The sequence below is a fragment of the Apteryx mantelli genome, chromosome 6 (assembly GCF_036417845.1).
Source record: "Apteryx mantelli isolate bAptMan1 chromosome 6, bAptMan1.hap1, whole genome shotgun sequence".
In the NCBI taxonomy this organism is placed as follows: domain Eukaryota; kingdom Metazoa; phylum Chordata; class Aves; order Apterygiformes; family Apterygidae; genus Apteryx; species Apteryx mantelli.
Genome location: NC_089983.1, coordinates 7,564,600 through 7,584,471, shown reverse-complemented (window position 1 = coordinate 7,584,471; position 19,872 = coordinate 7,564,600). Strand labels below are relative to the sequence as shown.

Genomic DNA, 19,872 nt, shown 5'->3' with positions numbered 1-19,872 from the left:
GACTAACGAGTATTCGTATTTACAGATAAAGAAGAGTCTGTCAATACTGATGCTGGACAAAAGCAGCTAAATAAGTGTATAATCTCAGATGAATGTGAGTATGCAATTGTCAAATATCCTCTCAGTTTCTGCAGAGAAAATATCCTGCAATAGGCTCCAGTGGAATAACCTGCATCTTGAGGAAGTTTTCTGATCTGCCAAAGTTAAACATGCTTCAAAAATTAAGATTTCATACTTTCAGAGTCTTAAAATACCTCTAGCATTACAATTCTGCCTATATTTTTTATAAAAACTTCAACGAACCTTAGGTAATCCCAAGAACACTTGGTTTCTGTAAAGCCTTATGACAACAAATACCACAGGTAACTATCACACAAAGAAGTCTTATTCAGCACTACATTTGCAATCTCTTACCATGTTTCCACTGTGAGAAACGATGACTAGAAATGGGTGTGAGACGGCAAAAAGGCACTGGATACTAACAGGTGACTACACTGAATCCTATCACCAGAATGCCTCATTCCTTTTATCTCCTCTCTGACCAGGAACTTAATACATTTGCAACTGGCACCCTGAAAGGTATTTACAGCACAAAATACTTGGCAGAACTTTTTGCAGTTGGGAGTTTCGGTGATATTAGAGCTATACACAGTTTAGGTCTTTTTAAAAGTTACCAAAAATGTATACATTTAAACAAAAGCTATTGAACCTTTTCAATTAGCAAAATTAAGCTAAAAGCATCCAGACTAAACAGGACAGATTAATACCATAGTTACTTTAAAAAATTCTAAGCCAGCGACTAAGTTCTACTTTTTTTCTCTTATATCCTGGCTATTTGCACTTTAGACTGAACTTAATTAGTGCTTTCCTCAACAGCCTATTTTTTCCCCCCATTTAATAAAGACTAATCTGATCCAAACATATTTTGGAAACGCTGTATTTTTTTAGTTCTTAAGCACGTAAGCGTGTAACAAAGATGATCCAGTTTGCCAAGCGTCAGAAGAAGCCGCTTTTCAGACTACTCTTTTAGAGTCTCTAATAAGCTGAGACAGAGGTGACTATGCAGCCAGTTTCATTCAGCTGTTTCCAAACTATTTGTAGTGGAGTCTTCCAGGAGAAAAATCAGCTAGTGCTGCTCTATCTCCCTGGTTCCAGTGTGGGTTTCCTCTTGTGTGGACTAGCCCCTGTTACCTTGTGTAAATTATTAGCAAATACTACTCAGCACATTAGTAGCAGGCAGTGAGAGAAGGTGGCTGCCCAAGCTGTCACTCGGAGGGGAAAACAGCAGAGCTGCGAGGGCAGACACACTAACCCGTATTGGAAAATACTGTACTAAACACTGGCACAATTTCCCCCGAAGTTCTGCTCAGGCACAGTGGTCGTGGGAGGCAGAAGGGACAGAACCATTTTGCACCACTGCACTACCTTAAAGGAAACTGGAATGATACTGAGTCAAGTCAACAGCTAGAGAGATCAGAGTCTCTGACAGGTGAAAACGACACCGGAGGAAAACCTAACATGCATTCAACTTGCTGAGCAGGCACCGATTAATTATATTGCATGAATTCAGAGAGACAGATGCTCTCCAGAAAGACCAAATACATCATGCATGCACAGTGCAGAAGAGCTCAAGGAGTGACGGCTTGACACTGAATTGGAATGTGATGAGAAAGACTGCAGGAAGGAGGACTCATTAATCGCAAAGCCAGAAGAGCGAATCCTAGATTCACAAAATGCCATATAGCTGAGATTTGGGGGAGGTTTTTAAGCTGTTCTGTTAGTCAGAATGATCTTTCTCAAATATTAAAATCCCAAACAATTTTAGAAAATCTGATGCAAAGAAGTAAAGAACACGAAAGATTGAAACAAATACCCACAGGCTCCAAGAATTCACTAATAAAATGCCATTTTAATAACTTTTTACAAGGAATCCAGCTATACACTATAGAAAAATAAACACAAAGAAGACTCTTTGCAGCTTACAACACAGTGATGCAGGCACACTTCAGCTGTTAACTTAGTAGTAATTCCACATGAGACTGTAAAACATTATTCTTAGTGAAAAGTAATTTCCTCTTGAAGTACTAAAATATAGTAAAAAGTCATATAAAAATCTGATGCAAAAGCACTGCATAGACTAAAACCCCTTTATTCAGTTGCACAAGAGATCACAAGTGCCTCCGTTCACTAGGGAACAACTTAAAAGGAAACAGTAACTTGGTGGGGGGTTCGCAGTACAGATTTCAGAAGCGTTCTGATCACTTTTTCGTGTTTCGCTGGCGAGGTGATCCTGGAACTTGTCCTAAGTTTAAATGAAACAAACAAATATTAGAAAACTGTCTATATAATGAAGCAACAGGGTACAGTTAGCGGCATGCAATTTCCCCAGTGTGCTTCATAGGAACTACGCTGAAAGCAATTATTGTTTTCATGAGCCACCTAAGAACAATACAAAACAAGATTTGAAAGCTTATGAGCCTGCCAAAGCAAACGTTCACACTAAGATCAATGTTCAACCACAGGCGTATTTTACACACAGCAGTAGGATTGTTTCGTTCAGCTCTCACTCCTGAGATGATTCAACACGCATTCTGTTGCTGGACAAGTTATACACGCTCATGGGAAACTGGGAACTCATTTTGCTCACAGCACTGTTCTGAAGGTTACTATATCATTCCTTAAGAATCTGTTACATCACGAAAATTTGAAAAATGATAAGCACTTCCCTCAAAACTGCTATTAACTGTGTTCCAGTTAGGTAATCCACACTTAGCATGAAGCAAAATACCTTATCCTATGAAACGCTGTCAAGTTTCAGTTCTAAAATTTGTTCACCTGTATCTACCATGAAGAGTTTCAGTACTGGGGGGCGGGGGGAATATCACTCAAAGTCACGGTATTAAGGTTTCTAGGTAAAATCCTGATCCTGCCGAGAACAGTGTCATAGTTCCCATACGGGAGTGTCACTGTTGACTTTAGTGATATAAGCAAGGCTAGGATTTATAGGCAAAACTAATCTATTTTTATTAGATCAATTCAGACAGCTAGAAAAACGGGTAGACAATCTTCTGGGCTTTCCCCAGAGCTGTCGTCCAGCTATACCAGGCTCCTGTGAACTTCAACAAAGCCAAGAGTCTTCCCTTTCTATAGAAAGGCACATAATGGTTTCCAAGATTAATTTGACATGTTGCGATCCTAACACGTTTTTAATCATAATAATTTGCCTAAAAAGTTACCTTTAAAAATCATTATTTTATTAAAAGGCAGAAACCAGTAGTCACAATTAATAAGGTTCTTCATACATTGTGGCAAAATAAATGAGAACACTACAGCATCTCTAGAATGTACATTAATTGCTCAAACTTGATTATTTGTTGGATCGCAAAACGTATTAATTGAGGAGCCAGCCAAGTAGACGTGTTTTGAATGGGCATCTGTAGTAACTGTAGGGCCAAGAGCCACTATTTAATAGTGTGATCAATGACTGAACCTCCACCCCTTCCCCATAAAATCACCACAGTGAAAATCTGCTTATGATAAAGACTGGAGAAGTGACCAGCAATAAATACCGGTGACAGACAGAGTTCTGTGGGCACAGTCCAATATCATTTTTCTCAGGGCAGCCATCAAGAAGCCACATATATCTGGGCAAAGGCTGAAGGAAAGTTACAGGAGGTAAGTCTACCTGGGAAGCAGCAGCTGACAAGGCTGCAGCTAGTGAAAAAAGCATTATTTAAGTATTTAAGTGCAATGTGTGGAGGAATCCACAGGGCCCTCCCTTGGTGCCATGACCTTACCAGATGCAGAAATCTGTCTGGTAAATTTTACAGCTTTTGGCTGTAAAGAAGGGTAAGTAAGGGTGGTGGTTGGTGAAAGGAAGTCAAAAGTGCTTGCCTAGAGATCAGTGACTGTAGTAGTGACCCAAAAGCAGCATGATGAACAACTGATCATAGAGACTAGTACCCAAAAGTAACATAAGGAAGGAACCAGCAATAGTAGATGAAAGGGATAATGGTTGGATGAAAACATCAACCACAGTATCCGACTTGGTGGCCCATGTAGTGCTCAGACCAGGAGACCAGTAACATAAACCTGGCATGGCAAAGCAAGCTTTGGGGAAGATCTGCCCAAGACCCTGGAGGAACAGCCGCCAATAGGCCTGACTGCTGTGTGGAAGCACTGGAGCCTTGTCCTCCTCACTGGATCTGGGATGAAGTAAGCTGTGTGTTCTGCCCTGATTCAGACTGTGTTCAGCACGGTCCTGTCCTTGTCAGTGGTTTGAGCCAACATGGGTGCCCTCCTCCGTTTCTCTGGTGTAGGCATGGCATGGGCTGCAGGTAACACGTAACTGTAATGGGTTACACGTGAGGAAACACTCTGTGCATGGTGTGTGTGTGTGCGTGTGTGTGTATTCTAAATATTCTGTTACTCCTATTAAGTGCATTTTGTTTAGTATTGCTGCTTTGCTAAATTCAGTTACTATTGCTTTATAGATTTTAGTTAATAAAATAAATATCTGAATTAAGCAAGGGCACATTTGTCTCCCTGACACGACTACACCCACATTAATCAATCAACAGGCACAGCATACGGTGACAAAATTTGGTGCACAGGGTGGGCAGACGGCATTAAAAGGTATCAAGAGCTGCGAATCGATCCCTGCGTTCCAGCACCATGGCTGCCCTAAGTTGGTGGAGAACGCAGGCAGCATGAGGCTGCTCCTGCAACACGACAGTTGTAGGTACAAACAAAGAAATCCCACCTAAAAGTTATCTTTGTATTTGGTCTAGCACAAATGACAGAGAAACTGCGGGTCCAGCTCTGCTGTTCGCAATCCAGGGATACTGATAAACCGGGGAAGGTTTAGACATAGGTCTCAAAAATAACAAAACACTGGAAAACACATTAATCGTATCCTGACAGGAGATGATTTGAGACTGACTTGATCGCAGTTTATAAGTTCTTCCTCTGGGCAAGCAAGTTTTGAGATATAATTAGGATATAACAGGAGACAGTAACTAGAAGGTGAAACTGAGCAAATTCAGTCTAGAAATGAGATGAAAATGTTTTAAATGGCAAGGGTAAGTGCCCCTACAATCCTTAGTGAGCTCTTTGATCAGTCTTAGAACAAGACGGCTGCTTTTCACTCTCTCCTATCTATTATCTGCTACAGAAGATGAGGAAGGGATAAATGAGGGAAGTATTATAGTTTGCGCTACAAAGGACACCCTACTCGGCTATTGCCACGGTGCTTTTTGACCTCGGAGCTAATTATCCCTGTATGCAACTTCATTTAAACTGCAGCGCTTGCTTATTTAGACTTGACAACAGGATGGAATTAAAAAAAAAAAAAAAAAAAAAATCAAATGGGAACTATCCACTCTTACCTCTGAAGAATTTCACTACGAACTTATTCAAGAAACGTCATTCTTGGACTAGTTTTAGATATGACTCACAAAAAAGTAAAGCTTCATTTCAGAGACATACTTAACTTTCTTCTCCTTCCACAAAAAAAATATTTTTGATTAAAAAGATGCTCTTGACATTCTTTAAGTGTTAAAGGATATGTAGGAGCTCCTTGCAAAAAGAAGCCCGAATTGGTAAGAGCTCTGAGGGGTAACAGGGTTCTCTTACCTGCTTGCATACCCCCTAGTCTTTGCTGGATAACCTCTAAGCGATGAATGTATTCAGTAAGGGATCGTTCAGGATCCTGAGTAGATGCAAGCGACTTTTCTGAAGCTGAACTTGTGGATGGAAGCAGTCTTAAAAGGAAAACAAATTATTTCTTCTCTTAAAGCTCAGGTCATACACTCAAATAAATATAACAAAGGCACATTCATATAGGCAGTAATTTAATGCAAATCAAACTATCAGTAAAAAGCTATGTACATCTGGATTTAAAACAAAAGAACAGAGACTGGACAGCTTTTATATAAGGGAGTCAAAAGGAAAGGATGTTTTTGATAAAAGCTGGAGTATCTCAGGCCAAATCTGCTGATAAGCAACAAAAAGTCCCTCAGATAAGAAAGCTGCAGGCAGAGAAAGTCCAAATGGCTGAGTGTGAAAAGACCCATTTCTATGGAGAAGGACTGAAGAAGCATATGCTGCATGCAGGTACCTTCCCTCCTGCTTCAGCAGGTAGCAGATTATCTTGAAGGTCCAGCTCAAAAAAGCTCAGGGGAGCCCTCAGATGGTACGCTGTGCCTGTAATTCCCTTCTCCATATTATTATTGAATTTCAAATATTGGCAGAAAGAAACATTTGAGGGAACACTCAGTGCAAACATACTGCTGTTTCGGAGCTAGGACGTATTCCCTCTCCCGCACCTTTTTAACAAGGAAAGTCAGTCCTGTCCATCCCTTCTTTCTACGTATCTTCGCCATGAAAGCATCAGCCATCTTCTACCCCATCCCCTATCTGCATTAGGCTTTGGCTATCACTAACCCCATCACCCAGAGTGATCAGTCAGGGCCTATCATCATCTTTGTTCCATAAAATACAGGCGACTTTTTGCTTCACAGCTAAGCTGCCAAGTACTGCTTCTGCCTGGCAGTCCCAGAGGCATCCTGGGACATCGGAATAGGATGGGGTAGAGTTAAGCCTTTGGGGAGATGCTTGCAAGCTTCTACCTCTTCAAAAAGTTTTACTATATTCAATGCAAAACAGAACATTATCCATCTTTCATATTAAAAAAGAAAAAAAAAAGTTAGCCATGTTGAAGAGCCTAAAGCATAATTTGGAGCATCTGCGGACTTTGGGTACCCCTAGACCACCACAGCTGTTTCCTTGTTACTCAGTTTTCTTTATGAAAAAAATTCTTGCATGCTGGCTCCAGCTTCCAATTTAGCAAGGGGTCAAAACCAAACAACTCCTCCCAAACCAAAGGGACGGAGAAACGCTACCTTCCACATAAACTCCTGCAATTCCTTAGCTTAAAGAGGAAGTCATGAACGAGGAGTGGCTTGGGAGAGGAGACATGCTACGCCCAGGAATGGACTATGCAATACTAGAGGTTACATTGGTTACAACAAGGTTTAGCCCTCAGAGGACTAGCAGACATAACCATTGCAAGTACATTAGCCTGTTCAAATTAAATTTGGGGGTATCACTAGGAAAATCCTCTGTCCAAAAACATCAGACGCTCAAAGCAAACGAGAAACTTTTTCTTCCTGTAGCATCTCGAAACAAAATGAAACATTTATCACATTTGAGAAAACAAATTCCTCCTCCTGTTTGAGTACTTTCCCCCAAGAAGTGATTATATTTTTGTGAAAGCCTGTCCATCAGGGTGATTAAATATAACGCAGAGATTACACACTGACCTGTTATGTAACCAGTAAGAGGAACTGGGGGAGTAGCTCAGAAATCTCGCAGAGCTGGTTTTGCGGCCTGACCCAGTATCGCGGGTTGGAGGAGAGTCGACGTTAACAGCTGGGAGCTGCTGCTGTTTCAGAACTTTTGTTCTAGCACCAGAAACTGTATTAAATATAAAACAGTTAAAAACTATACACTGAGAACCATTCAAAGCAGCCCATTAAAAATACAATCAGTGAAAACCTACAAGAATTACAGCAAAGTTTTGTGTGGTATTAAATGCAGCTATATAAAATACGTTATAGATGATTGCTATTTGCCAGAATTAACAGAAGTTCAACACTTTCATGCCCAATAACTGCTTCCTGCAAACTGGAAACACTTGCAGTGTTTTCTTTCTCCAAACTTGCATTTTCATCACCTGCCGCTATATCCGCACAGGAGATATTCCAATGTCTGATAGGAACAAAACATTTTTTCAGGAAATCCTAATACCCGTTGTGTACTCTAACTATAGGTGTGACTGTTGACTTACACTCTCCTACTGTTCTCGATGCAGGAGAGAAGGCAGGGAAAAGAAGAGTTTAAAAAAACCCTTCACATAAGTCCTACTTTAAATCACCAAAAGAAATCAAATACTTTTTAATGAGGCTGCCAAGATGCTATTCTCTGGTGAGATAAAAAGCTTGGAATGCATTTTAGGATTCAGATTTCATAGGAACCGCATCACAGGAATACATAGGAAGTTTTTTTTTAAAAAAATAAGTATTTCAAGTAACTTAAAATAGTGAAGAGACTATGATGGGTGCATATATCGGGTGATGAAAAATGCACTATTACATCTGTATTTTGTTTAGTCTCGAAAAGGCACAAGTATAATATAACGGAACATTACATATAATGGAATGTTACATATAACATACGTAACATTGTGTAATATATTAAAATGTTTATTCTTACAAACACATCCATAGGTAATTGAAAGGAATGCAGCCATTCCCAAACTGCATCAGACCATGCATCTGTCTGCTCTAGTTTGCCATCTCTGATAACACTTAATAAACTCTAGAAAGTATTTACTGGATATCCGTCAGCAGATTAAGTCTCTTCTAAATTTCTGGAACCGTTTAAAACTTTTTCGCTGCCAGCACACACCCCTTTTAAGACTTATTTCTTTTTGCTACTTCATGTACCAACTTTGATACCATTACACCAGTATTTGTCCTGGCCTTATTAATAACTCAGGGCAGTAATTTCTCTTACAGGTAGCTTCAAACTATGTGAAATGTAATTCTCTGATCAGTTGTATGAACAGAATGACTCAGTTTCACAGCTTGAGCAGTTATAATAAAAGGAGAAGAGTTGGCGGCTGTTAAAATAAGTTCTGTAAGTTTTCAATTATACATTTTTACAATGTCATTGTAAATTCAAAATCATTATGTTTAGGAAACGGATAAACAGATTTCTGGTAACATATAAACATGTTACTACTTCTGTGCAGGGCTGGGTTTGGGGTTTTTTTTGTTTGCTTTCTAAAATCAAACACATTACTACAGAGAAATTATGATAAAAACAACGTACTTGTTCAAAACCCTTACCTGGATTACATCCTATACTGTGCGAGATGGTTTCACCCTGCGTGCTCTTTCTGTTAACTTTGTTCCACTTCTTCACCAAAAACTTTAACCTTGGTAGCAAAATAAATTTGTACAGTCATTAAAAACAAACAAGAACTTTTAATACTAAACTTCTTTGTTAGTGTGAAACGTATTCAATGACATAAAGTAACAATCCTTGCAGGAATGGAGAGAGAACAGCAGAATTCAACTTAGGTCTCCAGAATTAAGTCATACCCTATATTACCCTATAACGTTCCCCTAACTGAAGGCTCCAGAGCCATAATTATTATCTACAATTGGTTTCTATTAAGTATTGTTTCATTACAAATCTAATAAATCAATATTACAATCCATGAGAACTCTGGAAGGCTGACAGGGGTCAGGCATCCAAGAATTTTCAGAGCTCTGGGTTTACGGACTCAAATACCATTTGCTATTTGGTCCATCGCTAGCTGAGTCGGATATAAGTCATCCCCGAGGACTGAGAGGCAGTCAGATCTGTTCCGCAGAATGCTTGCTTGCAGCCAGAGAAGGAGGGAAGATAAAAGCATCCAGAAAATACTGCCTGAGAAGCCCAAGTCCTCCTTCTGTCTGTCACAGGCCGCTGCAGAAAGCTAAATCCACTGATGCTGCTGGAGAAGTGAGCAGAACGTGGCCGGCGTTGCCCCAACAGCAATTACATCACCCCTTGCTCGTACGTGGCAGGAGGAAGCCCTGAGCTCAAAGTCCTCGGGTAGCAGCAGCTTGTCTACATTAACTGACTTCTTTTAATTTCTACCCTCCTTCTTTTGTTCCGATTAACAAACGTTCAAGAAATCCAGTTTGGGAACATCTAACCAAGTACACCTAGGCAGCTAGCAAGAAAAACAGGAAAAAAAAAAAAAAAAAATCCAGTCCCTCAAAACTGCTCAGGTTGGGATGACAAAAAATAGTAACAGATGTTGTAGCTTAACCGCAACCTCCTCTCGAGTCCGAGTTTCCCTCCTGCTTTGAGTCTTGGGACAGCAAATCACTCCCTTGCTTCCTATCTGCTCTGTGGCGTTGGAAAGGTTTGCTGGTTTTGGCCCTGCTCTTCAGCTTTGTCCCTGAGCTGCAGAAAGCTCTGGGACATATTTCTTGCCTATATGCGAAATTATCAAAAATTCATATTTATATATTTTTCTTAAAATATATATATTTTCTTAAACATCTTTTTTAATTCCTATGACAAATTTGATTACAATCAAGCCAGATGGGCACTCATCCCAACATGCCTGTGTCCTGCCTCTGAGGATTAGTTTGGAGGTCACTGCCCCGTGTCCTTAGATACTGCCTCCATTTCAAAGACCACAGTCCAAAGACATTCTGTGCCCTCTATTTTTCCTGAGCCAAGGAAATCACTCAGAAATAACCACCTATTACATTTAAACTTTTTTTTTTTGATTAAATGGACTCAAAAGCCATTATGAGATGGCTAAGTAGATGTCCTAAGTAGATCGAACAAAATCTGTTTCATAGTAAGTGACAGAGTATGATAAGATGTAGAATTCAAGAGAGCAGAACCATCCCTGATGATACAAACATGTTTTTTCATGGATGAGGCACACCAGAAAGAAGGATCTATGTATCTTAGATAAAGACAGGTGACCATGAGCCCAGACAGATCAAGGTAAGACTTGAAAAGACATACATTTGTAATTGTTGTGCACTAATTCTCAAATATAATACCACTGCATCTATCTCAAAAGGACAGAAGCCACTTTTTACAAGTCTTCGGTTTAGCACACGCAAACGTAGCACTGACTCAGAGACAGTAGTTTGGCCAAAGTTATGATTAGTAAGTCATGTCTGAACTAGTTTTGGAGGAAAATCCATTTTAAGTAAAGTATTAAAATATGAAATGCTGCTAAGGAAATTCAGGAGAATAAACTGTGGCAATTACAATTTCTTTTAAAAAATATCCGAGCAAACTGTGTGAGAGACAGTGTTTTGGTTTTACCTCGATACAGCGATGATCACTCTGACTGCACATCGGAACTTGGTAAAAGCACGGGAACGTGAACTGGAAAGCTGCAGGTGTGCAGGTGAGGGGTAGATTCCCATACGTGCTATTAGAGAGAGGGTTGCTTGCTCGCAGTCCTGAAATCCACCGAGAAGCAGCAAGAGGTATTTCTTCTGATAAACTAGAGCCTTTCTAAAGCTCTCTGCTCGCAGATACTTCCTATATAATCTCTGCAACTAGTGGTGGGTAGAGAGGGGTGGAAGGAAAAAAATGAAAATAAAGAATTCAGCTGTTAAGATTTAGCTACCGACAACCCACAAAAGTTGACTTGATTTTTCCCGCAAGGTCTCCCCCAACTTGTTTGCGCATGGGTATCTAAACCCATTCTGCTTTGCAAAATTGTGAAAAGCTGTGTAATAATTATCAAGGATGGAAACATCCTACGCTACTCTTTAAAACGAACGAGGATTTTTATTACTGACTCTGTGACTTGGCCAGGTTTGGTGACCAGTAGCAGTATTAGACTCTGGCAGTTTGGAAGCCGTATATAAAAGCTTGCATATGTCTATGAAGCCTTGGCTAGGCTAAAAAATCTTGGCTTGGTCACTGGTCAGTGTGCAAAGAACCAGTCACAAACAAGCCATCTTCACCTGGAGCGTCCATACTGCTGACAAAAGGGCAGCTGGAACAATCCTCTGCACCCAGGGTTACAGGTAAATTAAAATGCCTTAAATTTCCTGAAAGTTTCAGGGCAAAATTCTCATACCTGAAACTCTGACGTGGTTTTACTCTTTAAGAATTAAAACAGAACTCGTATCAATTAAATATTAACCAGGAGACCTGTTGGGATGAGCACTCATCTGACTTGATTGTAATCAAATTTGTCACAGGAATAAAAAAAAGTTTATGAAAAATATATAAATATGGATTTTTGATAATTTCACACATAGACAAGAAATATGCATCTCTCTCAGTATTAACTGTGGAAAGATTCCAAAGAGTTAAGGTGACTTTTGGTATAAGTTTCTGTCTAACACCAAGAAAGTTATAAAGGAACTTCTCTGACAAGGGATAATTGGGGAAGAACATTCCTAATTTAACATGCAGTTTATAAAATTATTTGTCTATAACAATATTCATCTTTTTAAAAGGCAGCTGAAAAGACTATGACAATAAGGGAAAGTTAAATTCCATAATCTGACAGTTACTTCTGCCCCCAGCAATCTGAGCTGCAGACTACCTCGCTTCTCCGCAGCAACAATTTTTATCATATTTATAATAAAGAGAATTCAAACGGTGCCTAAAATAGAATTACTAAATTACTTGACTTACTCTACATGTGCCATTAATCACTTAGGCAACACCCCTGAGGGATACTACCAAGGACTGAATTTTCCAGAGGTTTTTTATGATCTTGAGTTGGCAATAGTTCTTACACAAATTTATTTTACAGCAAATCTGTACAACAGGCAAAGGTTTCCATGATATGCTAAAGGCTACGGCATTATGGATCCAGACCGCACAGTTGATGGCAAGCACTATCATTTTACCTTTGGACTGGAAGTTTCTACCACTGGTTTGTTTTCAATTTCAACAGTAGCTTTGGCCAGGTCAGATTCTGCCTGTTTCAAGGCATTCTGCAAAATGCTTTTTTCTCGCTGCCAGGCAGCTCTTTCCAGCTCTTGAACAGAGTCGGTGTCATCTGGCGCTCTCATCTGGAAAGGAAACCCAAAGAAAGTGAGCCGGGATGGTTCTCGCGCATCACTTGCGCAGCCAAACATCTCAAAACCGAAGAACGATCTAATTTTACGGACAAACTAGGACATAAAAACGATTAGCCTGAAATCACCAGCGTCGTCCAGGTGTTAAATGGTCAGACAGGAGAGCAAAGTAAGCAAGCAGTCCACGTTAAGAGGTACGTTAATCAAACTGCCCCTTCGCTACAGATTGGTCAGACCAGCTTTACGGGGGGATCCTATTCACTTTAATGCCAAACAGCCCCCCAAACACTTGGGAACAGAAATGAACCATCTTACTTCCTTCCACATCCACAAGAAGAAAAGAAAACTCTAAAGAAAGATGCCTGCATACAAGCATGCATGTAAACAAACTCTGAAGCATCCACAGAAGTACATTTAAAAAAAAGAAAAAAAAAAAAGCATTCAAATCTGAGACTGTCTAGTTTTGTAGTTAGTCATCTCTTGTAGGAATGAGACCCACAACTTTGGGCCCAGCTCCTGGGAAAATTCTGTCTTCATAACCCCCTTCGTATTGATTATTGATTTAATGGTCAACAGTTACACGAGTGTGTGATATATATATATATATATATATATATATATATATATATATATATAAAACTTATTCTAGTAAAACCTCCCCTATGTTTTTAGGGGCTTGAACTTTTTCAGCATGTGAAAATTAATTGCTTATGAATAACTCAGTATACTAATGGGTGCCACTTGCGTTTCTCTTCTATGAAGAGCACAACTTACCAAGTAAAAATCTTAACTATAATAAACCACAGACATCTGACAGAGGCCTTTTATTGCCTGCAACATGTACAGCAACAAAACAGCAAAGCAAAATCTTAACTCGATTAAAAACGAGCATGTACCTGTCTACCACCAAATCCCCTATACGGCCATGCTGAAGCTTCTTAATTTGAAGAATTTACGCTGTTAGTGCTAATTTCTGTTCTGTCAGTGCTACGGCAGAGTTTGCTAGTCCTCCAATCTCCTTCAACAACAGGTCTACCAGAGGAACTGAACCCGCAATAATTTCTTTGTAAAAGGTAAGGGCAAAAATACAACAGGATTTCCAATGCTATCTGTAACTTCCCAGCACGTAACCCACAGCCCTGCTGTTTGAAGCCTCCTTTGCACTTTCAGAAAGCAAAGAAGGTCCTCCATGCCCCAGCATATTTTCTGCTAGATCGTGTTCTAGTTATTATGATACACTGCAGTTATTTAAAGGGAGTGAAAAAATTACTCCGAGAATCTAATATCACCTTCGGTATTGTTTTCAAGTTGGCTATTTATTTCTTTCCAAGTTAAATTCTTACGCCGTACTCATTATGTAAATAAGAGTTGTTCTATACAAACTCAGATTTTTATACTGAAATTATAGAAACTAAAGTACACATTTCCCTACGTAGGGCTTTCACTGGTGTGGCGGTTGCACCACGTCACACACAGATGGAAGAGAACATCATCCCTGAGAATAAGGGCAGAGATAAGGACTTCAGACGCAAAATACACTTTGGATAAGCGTCATTAAAAACTGTTCAGCCATAGGAAACAAAACCATCTGTATTATACTCGAGGGGGGGAAGTTGCTTTGTACTGGCCTCCCCAGCAGGCATCCCAGTAAAAACTACAGCTATGTCATGCCAGGAATTTTACGGACCTGGAGCTATGAAGGCTTGATAGGAAGGCAGTAAGAGACACCTTGCAATATCTAATAAGAACTACACAACCCATCTATTTGGTTTCTATTCCATCCATTGGTATATGATTACTCCATGCTCATTTTGCTATGGATTTTTCCGTCACTTTTCCTGTCTAATAGCCACGTATTTAATGCAACCCAAGAAGGTAATAGCAACGAACTCCTGCAGTTTCCTGAGCACATGGTTCAGTACCATTAGAGGAAGGAAAAATTCAGGCAGAAGCCTAAAACACGAAGGGGCTCTTGAGGGTATAAAAGTCTGGAAAGAGCAGAGACAAGAGGGATGGTTTTTGTGTCCACAGAAGAAAGGATATCGAGGCAGAGTTTTGGTCTTTAAGCTAAAGAAAGCCGTATGTCTTTAGACTGTTGTACTGAAAACTCTTTTTCTTGCTAAACTGAAACAAAACCTAAGTCAGAAAACTTGCGTCCAATTTAAAGGGAGCGATAAGGTCATCTGCCCATGAGCTCTCTGAGCATTATGTCCACTGCAGAAGACTCGAAAGCCTTGTTAGAAGAAGGCTTAACTCAAATAACTTCATGAACACCTATTTGTGAGAGGCTACACCCCTCTCCTCCAAGCTGGAGGAGATCCCTTGGGCAATCACCTAACTGGTTGCACAGGCGACGGAAGGAAAATATTTGCTGTATTTTGTGAGCAGGTAGGCAAAAGGAGAGCTTGCACCGTGCCTAACCAGCTCTTTGTAGATAAAACTTGTTTTAGAGAGCACATGAGAACAAGTGAAATCACAAAAACTCCTCTATATACTGAATTCTCAGAAATCTTTCTCAAAGGAGAAAAGAGCAGGTGAGGGAGTAGAGGGAGGCTGAATCGACCAGAACAAGCCAAGACTGTTAGCTAGCCCTAAATTCCAAAAGGCTAAGGTAACCGCAATGCATTTTGAGGATGTCTTTCTTAAATACAAAGCTGTAAATTAAAATGTATATGAGAGAAAAAGATATAAATGAGAAGAAGTTACCTGGTGAATAAAAAGGAATTTAAAAGCTATGTTTTTATGGTATACTTTCTACCAGTAGACCTTAGTTCAGTCTTTGATAATCCCCAGACCGTATAAAAATATCTGTAATACTGCTAATCTCCCCTCTTGAGACGACAAACCACAATTGTGCTTTTTGCAAGTTACTTGACAATTTGCTGAAAAACAAGTGTCTCTGGACGCATACGGAGCAGAAAGCAACACATCCCGGGGTTTGATATCCTCATATCACAGAGGTAGGGTAAAAAAATGCCTTCATAAGCAGACTCTGCGATATAGTTGATATAAAGATGGCAAGAATGCAGGAGTTCCCGTCTTTTTTTCCATCCCCAAGCCAAGACAAAATTTTCTCTAAAGTTTTCCAAATAAACCCAAAAAACAAAAAAATCCAAAACACATCACATACGTACTGGAACCCAAAGGATACAGAACAACTTACTGATAATCAACAAATATATACCATTTCCTTACCGGAGGTGCTGGCGGGGACAATAAATTTGATTTTAGTTCCTTCAGTGTCTGCAGTAAAGAGGCTACAGCTTCATCATTCGACGCAGACCAATCGTTAACTGTTCTGTGAAACAGAAATAATTTTTCAGTATTAGAGTCATTTCTAGTAATCTCATATTATACTTAACATACACTTGATTGCTTTCCCCTACCGGACGACCTTTTTACTTTCCGAGGCCGTCTTTACGTACTATTTAGCGCGCAGCACTATGGACGCACACAGAAATTGGCAAGTTTTATTAATTTTTTAGGAGCAGAATTTCTAAATAATGCTGCATAAGAATTTAACCGGAACTTTGTGCTTTACACCACTCTCTCAAATTCTTTCACGGTATTTCAGGCTGCAACAAACCACCACAAGTATTTCACTCTAGCAATAAAAGTTACTATTACCTAGCCAGAGATTCCCATCCCCTAGGCTCCCCCTGCCATGCTCAATGGAGGTTCCCACCCTGATCCTGTGGATGTGTCGATAACCTAGATTTTGGCTGCTCTCTGTTCAATTTGGTGTTACCAAACTACCACGACTCTTTCTCAGGGCTTTTTTCTGGTTGTTCTTTGTAAGCGGGGCCATTCACAGACCCGGCTGAAAAGCAGGCACACAAGCATTTCAATCAGCCTAACTAATGCACAACCCCAGTAGCTTCCGACGGGAATGGCTAAAGCGGCACGATAGTAACCTCTCAAATGGAGACTGCTACCATCATGCGACCATGATTTCAAACAAGGTAAATCTTGTAAGCAGCGGAGGAGATATATTACTGCTCATTCCCTTCAGTACGGGGCTTTCGGCTGTGACCCCCCCAGGTTCATAAGCAAGATAGAAACAGAGCTACTATTTCATAAGCAGTGTTTCAATAACTACTCACTTATCTACAGTTTTATATATGAACTCGTTCAGATGGACAGCTACAAAAAGCAACTGCTGTCTTATCTTCTCCAGCTGCTGTTGCTGCTGTTGCTGCTGTTGCAAGTGCAATTTTTCAGTTTCTTTTGTCGTGGTTTGTTTGGCATTTCGATCTTTGTTTAAAGCACACAAAGCGTCTTGCTGACAGCTTTGAGATGGAAGATTTCTTTCCCTTTCTTCTAATAATGCCAGTATTTCCTGCAGCTCTTTAATTCTGTGTTCATCCCTCTGGTGTTGCAGTTCCAATTTGTGCTGTTTGAACGAGAATAAGAAGCCGTGACTTGCAACTTAAATATATACATATTTATATATGCAGGCTTCAAATAAAAGCATCATACCCAATGAATATACCCATCTCAGTACTCCTTAAACCCATGGAAGATTATAGAATTGCCTTCTAGTGCCTTCAGGAAGCCCTTTAATGATTCTGGATTGGGTATCTTCTCCATCCATTTCCAGACTTGGTGACCGACACGCCTCCAGAGAGCCTGTGACCCCCCTGCTCCTCTAGCAAAAGTGAAGGAGCTGAGAAACAAAATGGGGGAAATAGGCTCCTAATTCTGGTTTGTGAGAGTACCAATCTCAAAACAAGCATAATGGTATGAAACCTTGTTTGGTTCCGTACTGCATTTAAGCCGTATTCAACAGTGGGTCTTCTCCATCTGTTAGCAACTGGCATTGCCTAGCACGGGCAAGGAAATAAGTCAGTGTTTATCAACAACGACCCCAGACACAAATCCCCCAAAACTGCTGTGTATAGAGAAATTCAGGAAAACAGCTTGTCTAATGCATTTTTCAGAACGCTTTGTTTAAGGGAAGGAAATATTTCAATTTAAGAACACCATCCATAGGGCTGATTTCCATTTTGTGGCTATTTCAATCTAGAGAGAGATTTGACTAAGCATTCTCACCAGTCTCTCTTGATCTCTCTGCCAGTCCTTCTGTTTCTCCACTTCCGTTTGTTGCTGCTGCCTTTGCTCTTTCTCTCGCTCCTCCTTCTTGTTTTTATCTTGTTCTTTCATTATCCTGAAGAGCGACTGCAATCGTTCCCAGTCAGCTTTCAGCTTTGCCTCTCTTTCCCTCTGTGCCTCCAAGGAACGGATTACCTCTTGCTTTTGACTCTGAAGGGACTCCAGAGTAGCTCGCAACTTGTTACTGTTCTCCCTTTCCTTCTGCGTTTCTTCGCAACACATCTGCACCTCAGCCTCCAGCTGCCTCTTGGAACGAATGGCCTTCTGGTGTGTTTTCTCAATAATAGCAGCTAGCTCCATAGTTCGGGACCTCTCTTCCTCCAGCTGGGCCTGGAGCTCTCGAACGAAGGCTTGCTCCAACAGAGACTCCCGGTGCTGACAGGCAGCACCTTCTTTAGCTCTCATGCTCAACTGTTCCGTCAAAACGCGTTCGTGATTCAAGGAGTTCAGGAGCTCCAGCGAACGGTTCTTCTCAGCATCCAGATTCTTCTGCAGCTCTGACAGTTTGTTCTGTTCTTGGGACAGCAAAGCTTCGCAGCGGGAGTGTTCGATCTGAAGCTCCTTGCGGAGGTTGTCGCTTACCGTCTGCTCATGTTCCAAGGACACGGACAGCTGACTGTTCTGCACGGACCGCAATTCCAAGGCAGCCTGTAGCTCCTGTTCGAAAGGGAGAAGCACAAAGCAATATTCCAGCACAAGGACTCAGTTGCAGGACCCGCAAGCATTCAGCAATATTTCAACCTTCTGTCTTACCCGGGAAGAAATTCAGGAGTTAACAGCATAGTTAATGCATTGAAAAAGTTTAAATTAAATGGAAAATGAATGACCTTCGAAAATACCTGCTAGACCAGACCAGTTTCTAATTGCAAGTGTCAGGAGCATGCTTGTTACCATCATGATAATAAGTAACAAACCAAAGAAAAAAACCACCTAAAATATCTTCCAGTACTTTTTTTTTTTTTTTTTTTTTTTTCCCCAAATGGTAAGTTCCTCATTGGGAAATCATTCTTTACATCACTCAGTCACCTTAACAAGTGACATTGGAAGCAGAAATAACCCGTGCTGATTTAAAAAGAACCAAAAATCTCAGCAGGAAGAGTAGATGTAAAACCTCTGGGTTTTACAGCCATCTGTTTAAAGAACGCAGCATAGACTGACAATAATAATCCATCCCCAGGTCCGTCACGCCAGCTAACACGTTCTCACCAGCCTTTCTGCAGAAGAAGGCAAGCGAGCGAGCAAAGGGACAGTCCCACAGCGGCTGCAGAAAATGAGAATTAACACTGCTGCAGTCCTGGCGAGGGTTACTGCACCCTCCCTCCGATCAGCACCGGCTCTCGTCTGATCCTGCAGAAAGTCAGCTCAGACCACTAAGTGGCAGAAATCTGGCACATGTTGGCACCATCGGCTTTCTGCAGTGCTGGTCCAAGGGAGGATTTGGGAACGCAGGACTGCGGCAGCGCTGACCGCGAATGGTTTAATCTGTTGCAGAACCGAATCTGGGGCAGTCCAATTTCTCTTTGCCTCGGCTAAGACAGTCTCTGCCTTCTCTGCACGGGCAGTCGCTTTTTATAAGATAGAAGATGTTAGCCCCAGGTCTACCATCCAAGCAGGAGAAAAAAAATAAAAAAGACCTATCAGAAAGATAATGTAAATAAGAGGGCAGACCAAGAAAGAAATGGAGTCAAAATTGTGTTTCCCCACTGAGGACATCTAACAAGGATTGTTTTGAAGGTATCTGATACAGTTTGGCTTTGGTTTAAATTTACTAAAGGTTTATGTTAGAACATCTTTTTTTAACAGTCATTTACAGATCTTCTACAAGAATTGAGTCATTACTACCACAATATTGGAGAAAACTGTTCATCTGCTTTCTGTTCAACCCAGAAGAAAGGGAACAGAGGAAAAAAGAAAGTTTGGTTAACCTCCAAAAATACATGTTATATTGGAAAGGTTCCAGTTGTTTTCTGCCACATAAATGTATCATTGAGTGATTTTCTTTATAATCTCAGTTGATCATACGCAGCACATCCTCATAGCACATTTGTTCTGGAATAAAGGGTGCAATTACTTTCCCTACACAGTAAGAGGCAACACTACCCCTAAGAATGTGAAAACGTAAGGT

At 40.5% G+C, this 19,872-nt stretch overlaps 1 protein-coding gene across 5 annotated transcripts in view; it reads right to left on the bottom strand.

Annotated features, from left to right (window-relative positions):
- Nucleotides 1–1,889: 1,889 nt before the first annotated feature.
- The window catches only part of PCNT (pericentrin), a 100,655-nt gene continuing 82,672 nt past the window's right edge, over nt 1,890–19,872 (bottom strand). For all 5 annotated transcript variants that reach the window (XM_067298689.1, XM_067298691.1, XM_067298690.1 and 2 more), the window contains 9 exons: nt 17,688–18,404; nt 16,739–17,028; nt 15,831–15,933; nt 12,465–12,629; nt 10,912–11,150; nt 8,913–9,001; nt 7,323–7,476; nt 5,635–5,762; nt 1,890–2,302 (listed from right to left, as the gene is read on the bottom strand). In XM_067298689.1, coding sequence (XP_067154790.1) covers nt 2,259–2,302; nt 5,635–5,762; nt 7,323–7,476; nt 8,913–9,001; nt 10,912–11,150; nt 12,465–12,629; nt 15,831–15,933; nt 16,739–17,028; nt 17,688–18,404 — 1,929 coding nt within the window. In that variant the 3' untranslated portion in view covers nt 1,890–2,258. The remainder of the gene's footprint in view (nt 2,303–5,634; nt 5,763–7,322; nt 7,477–8,912; nt 9,002–10,911; nt 11,151–12,464; nt 12,630–15,830; nt 15,934–16,738; nt 17,029–17,687; nt 18,405–19,872) is intronic.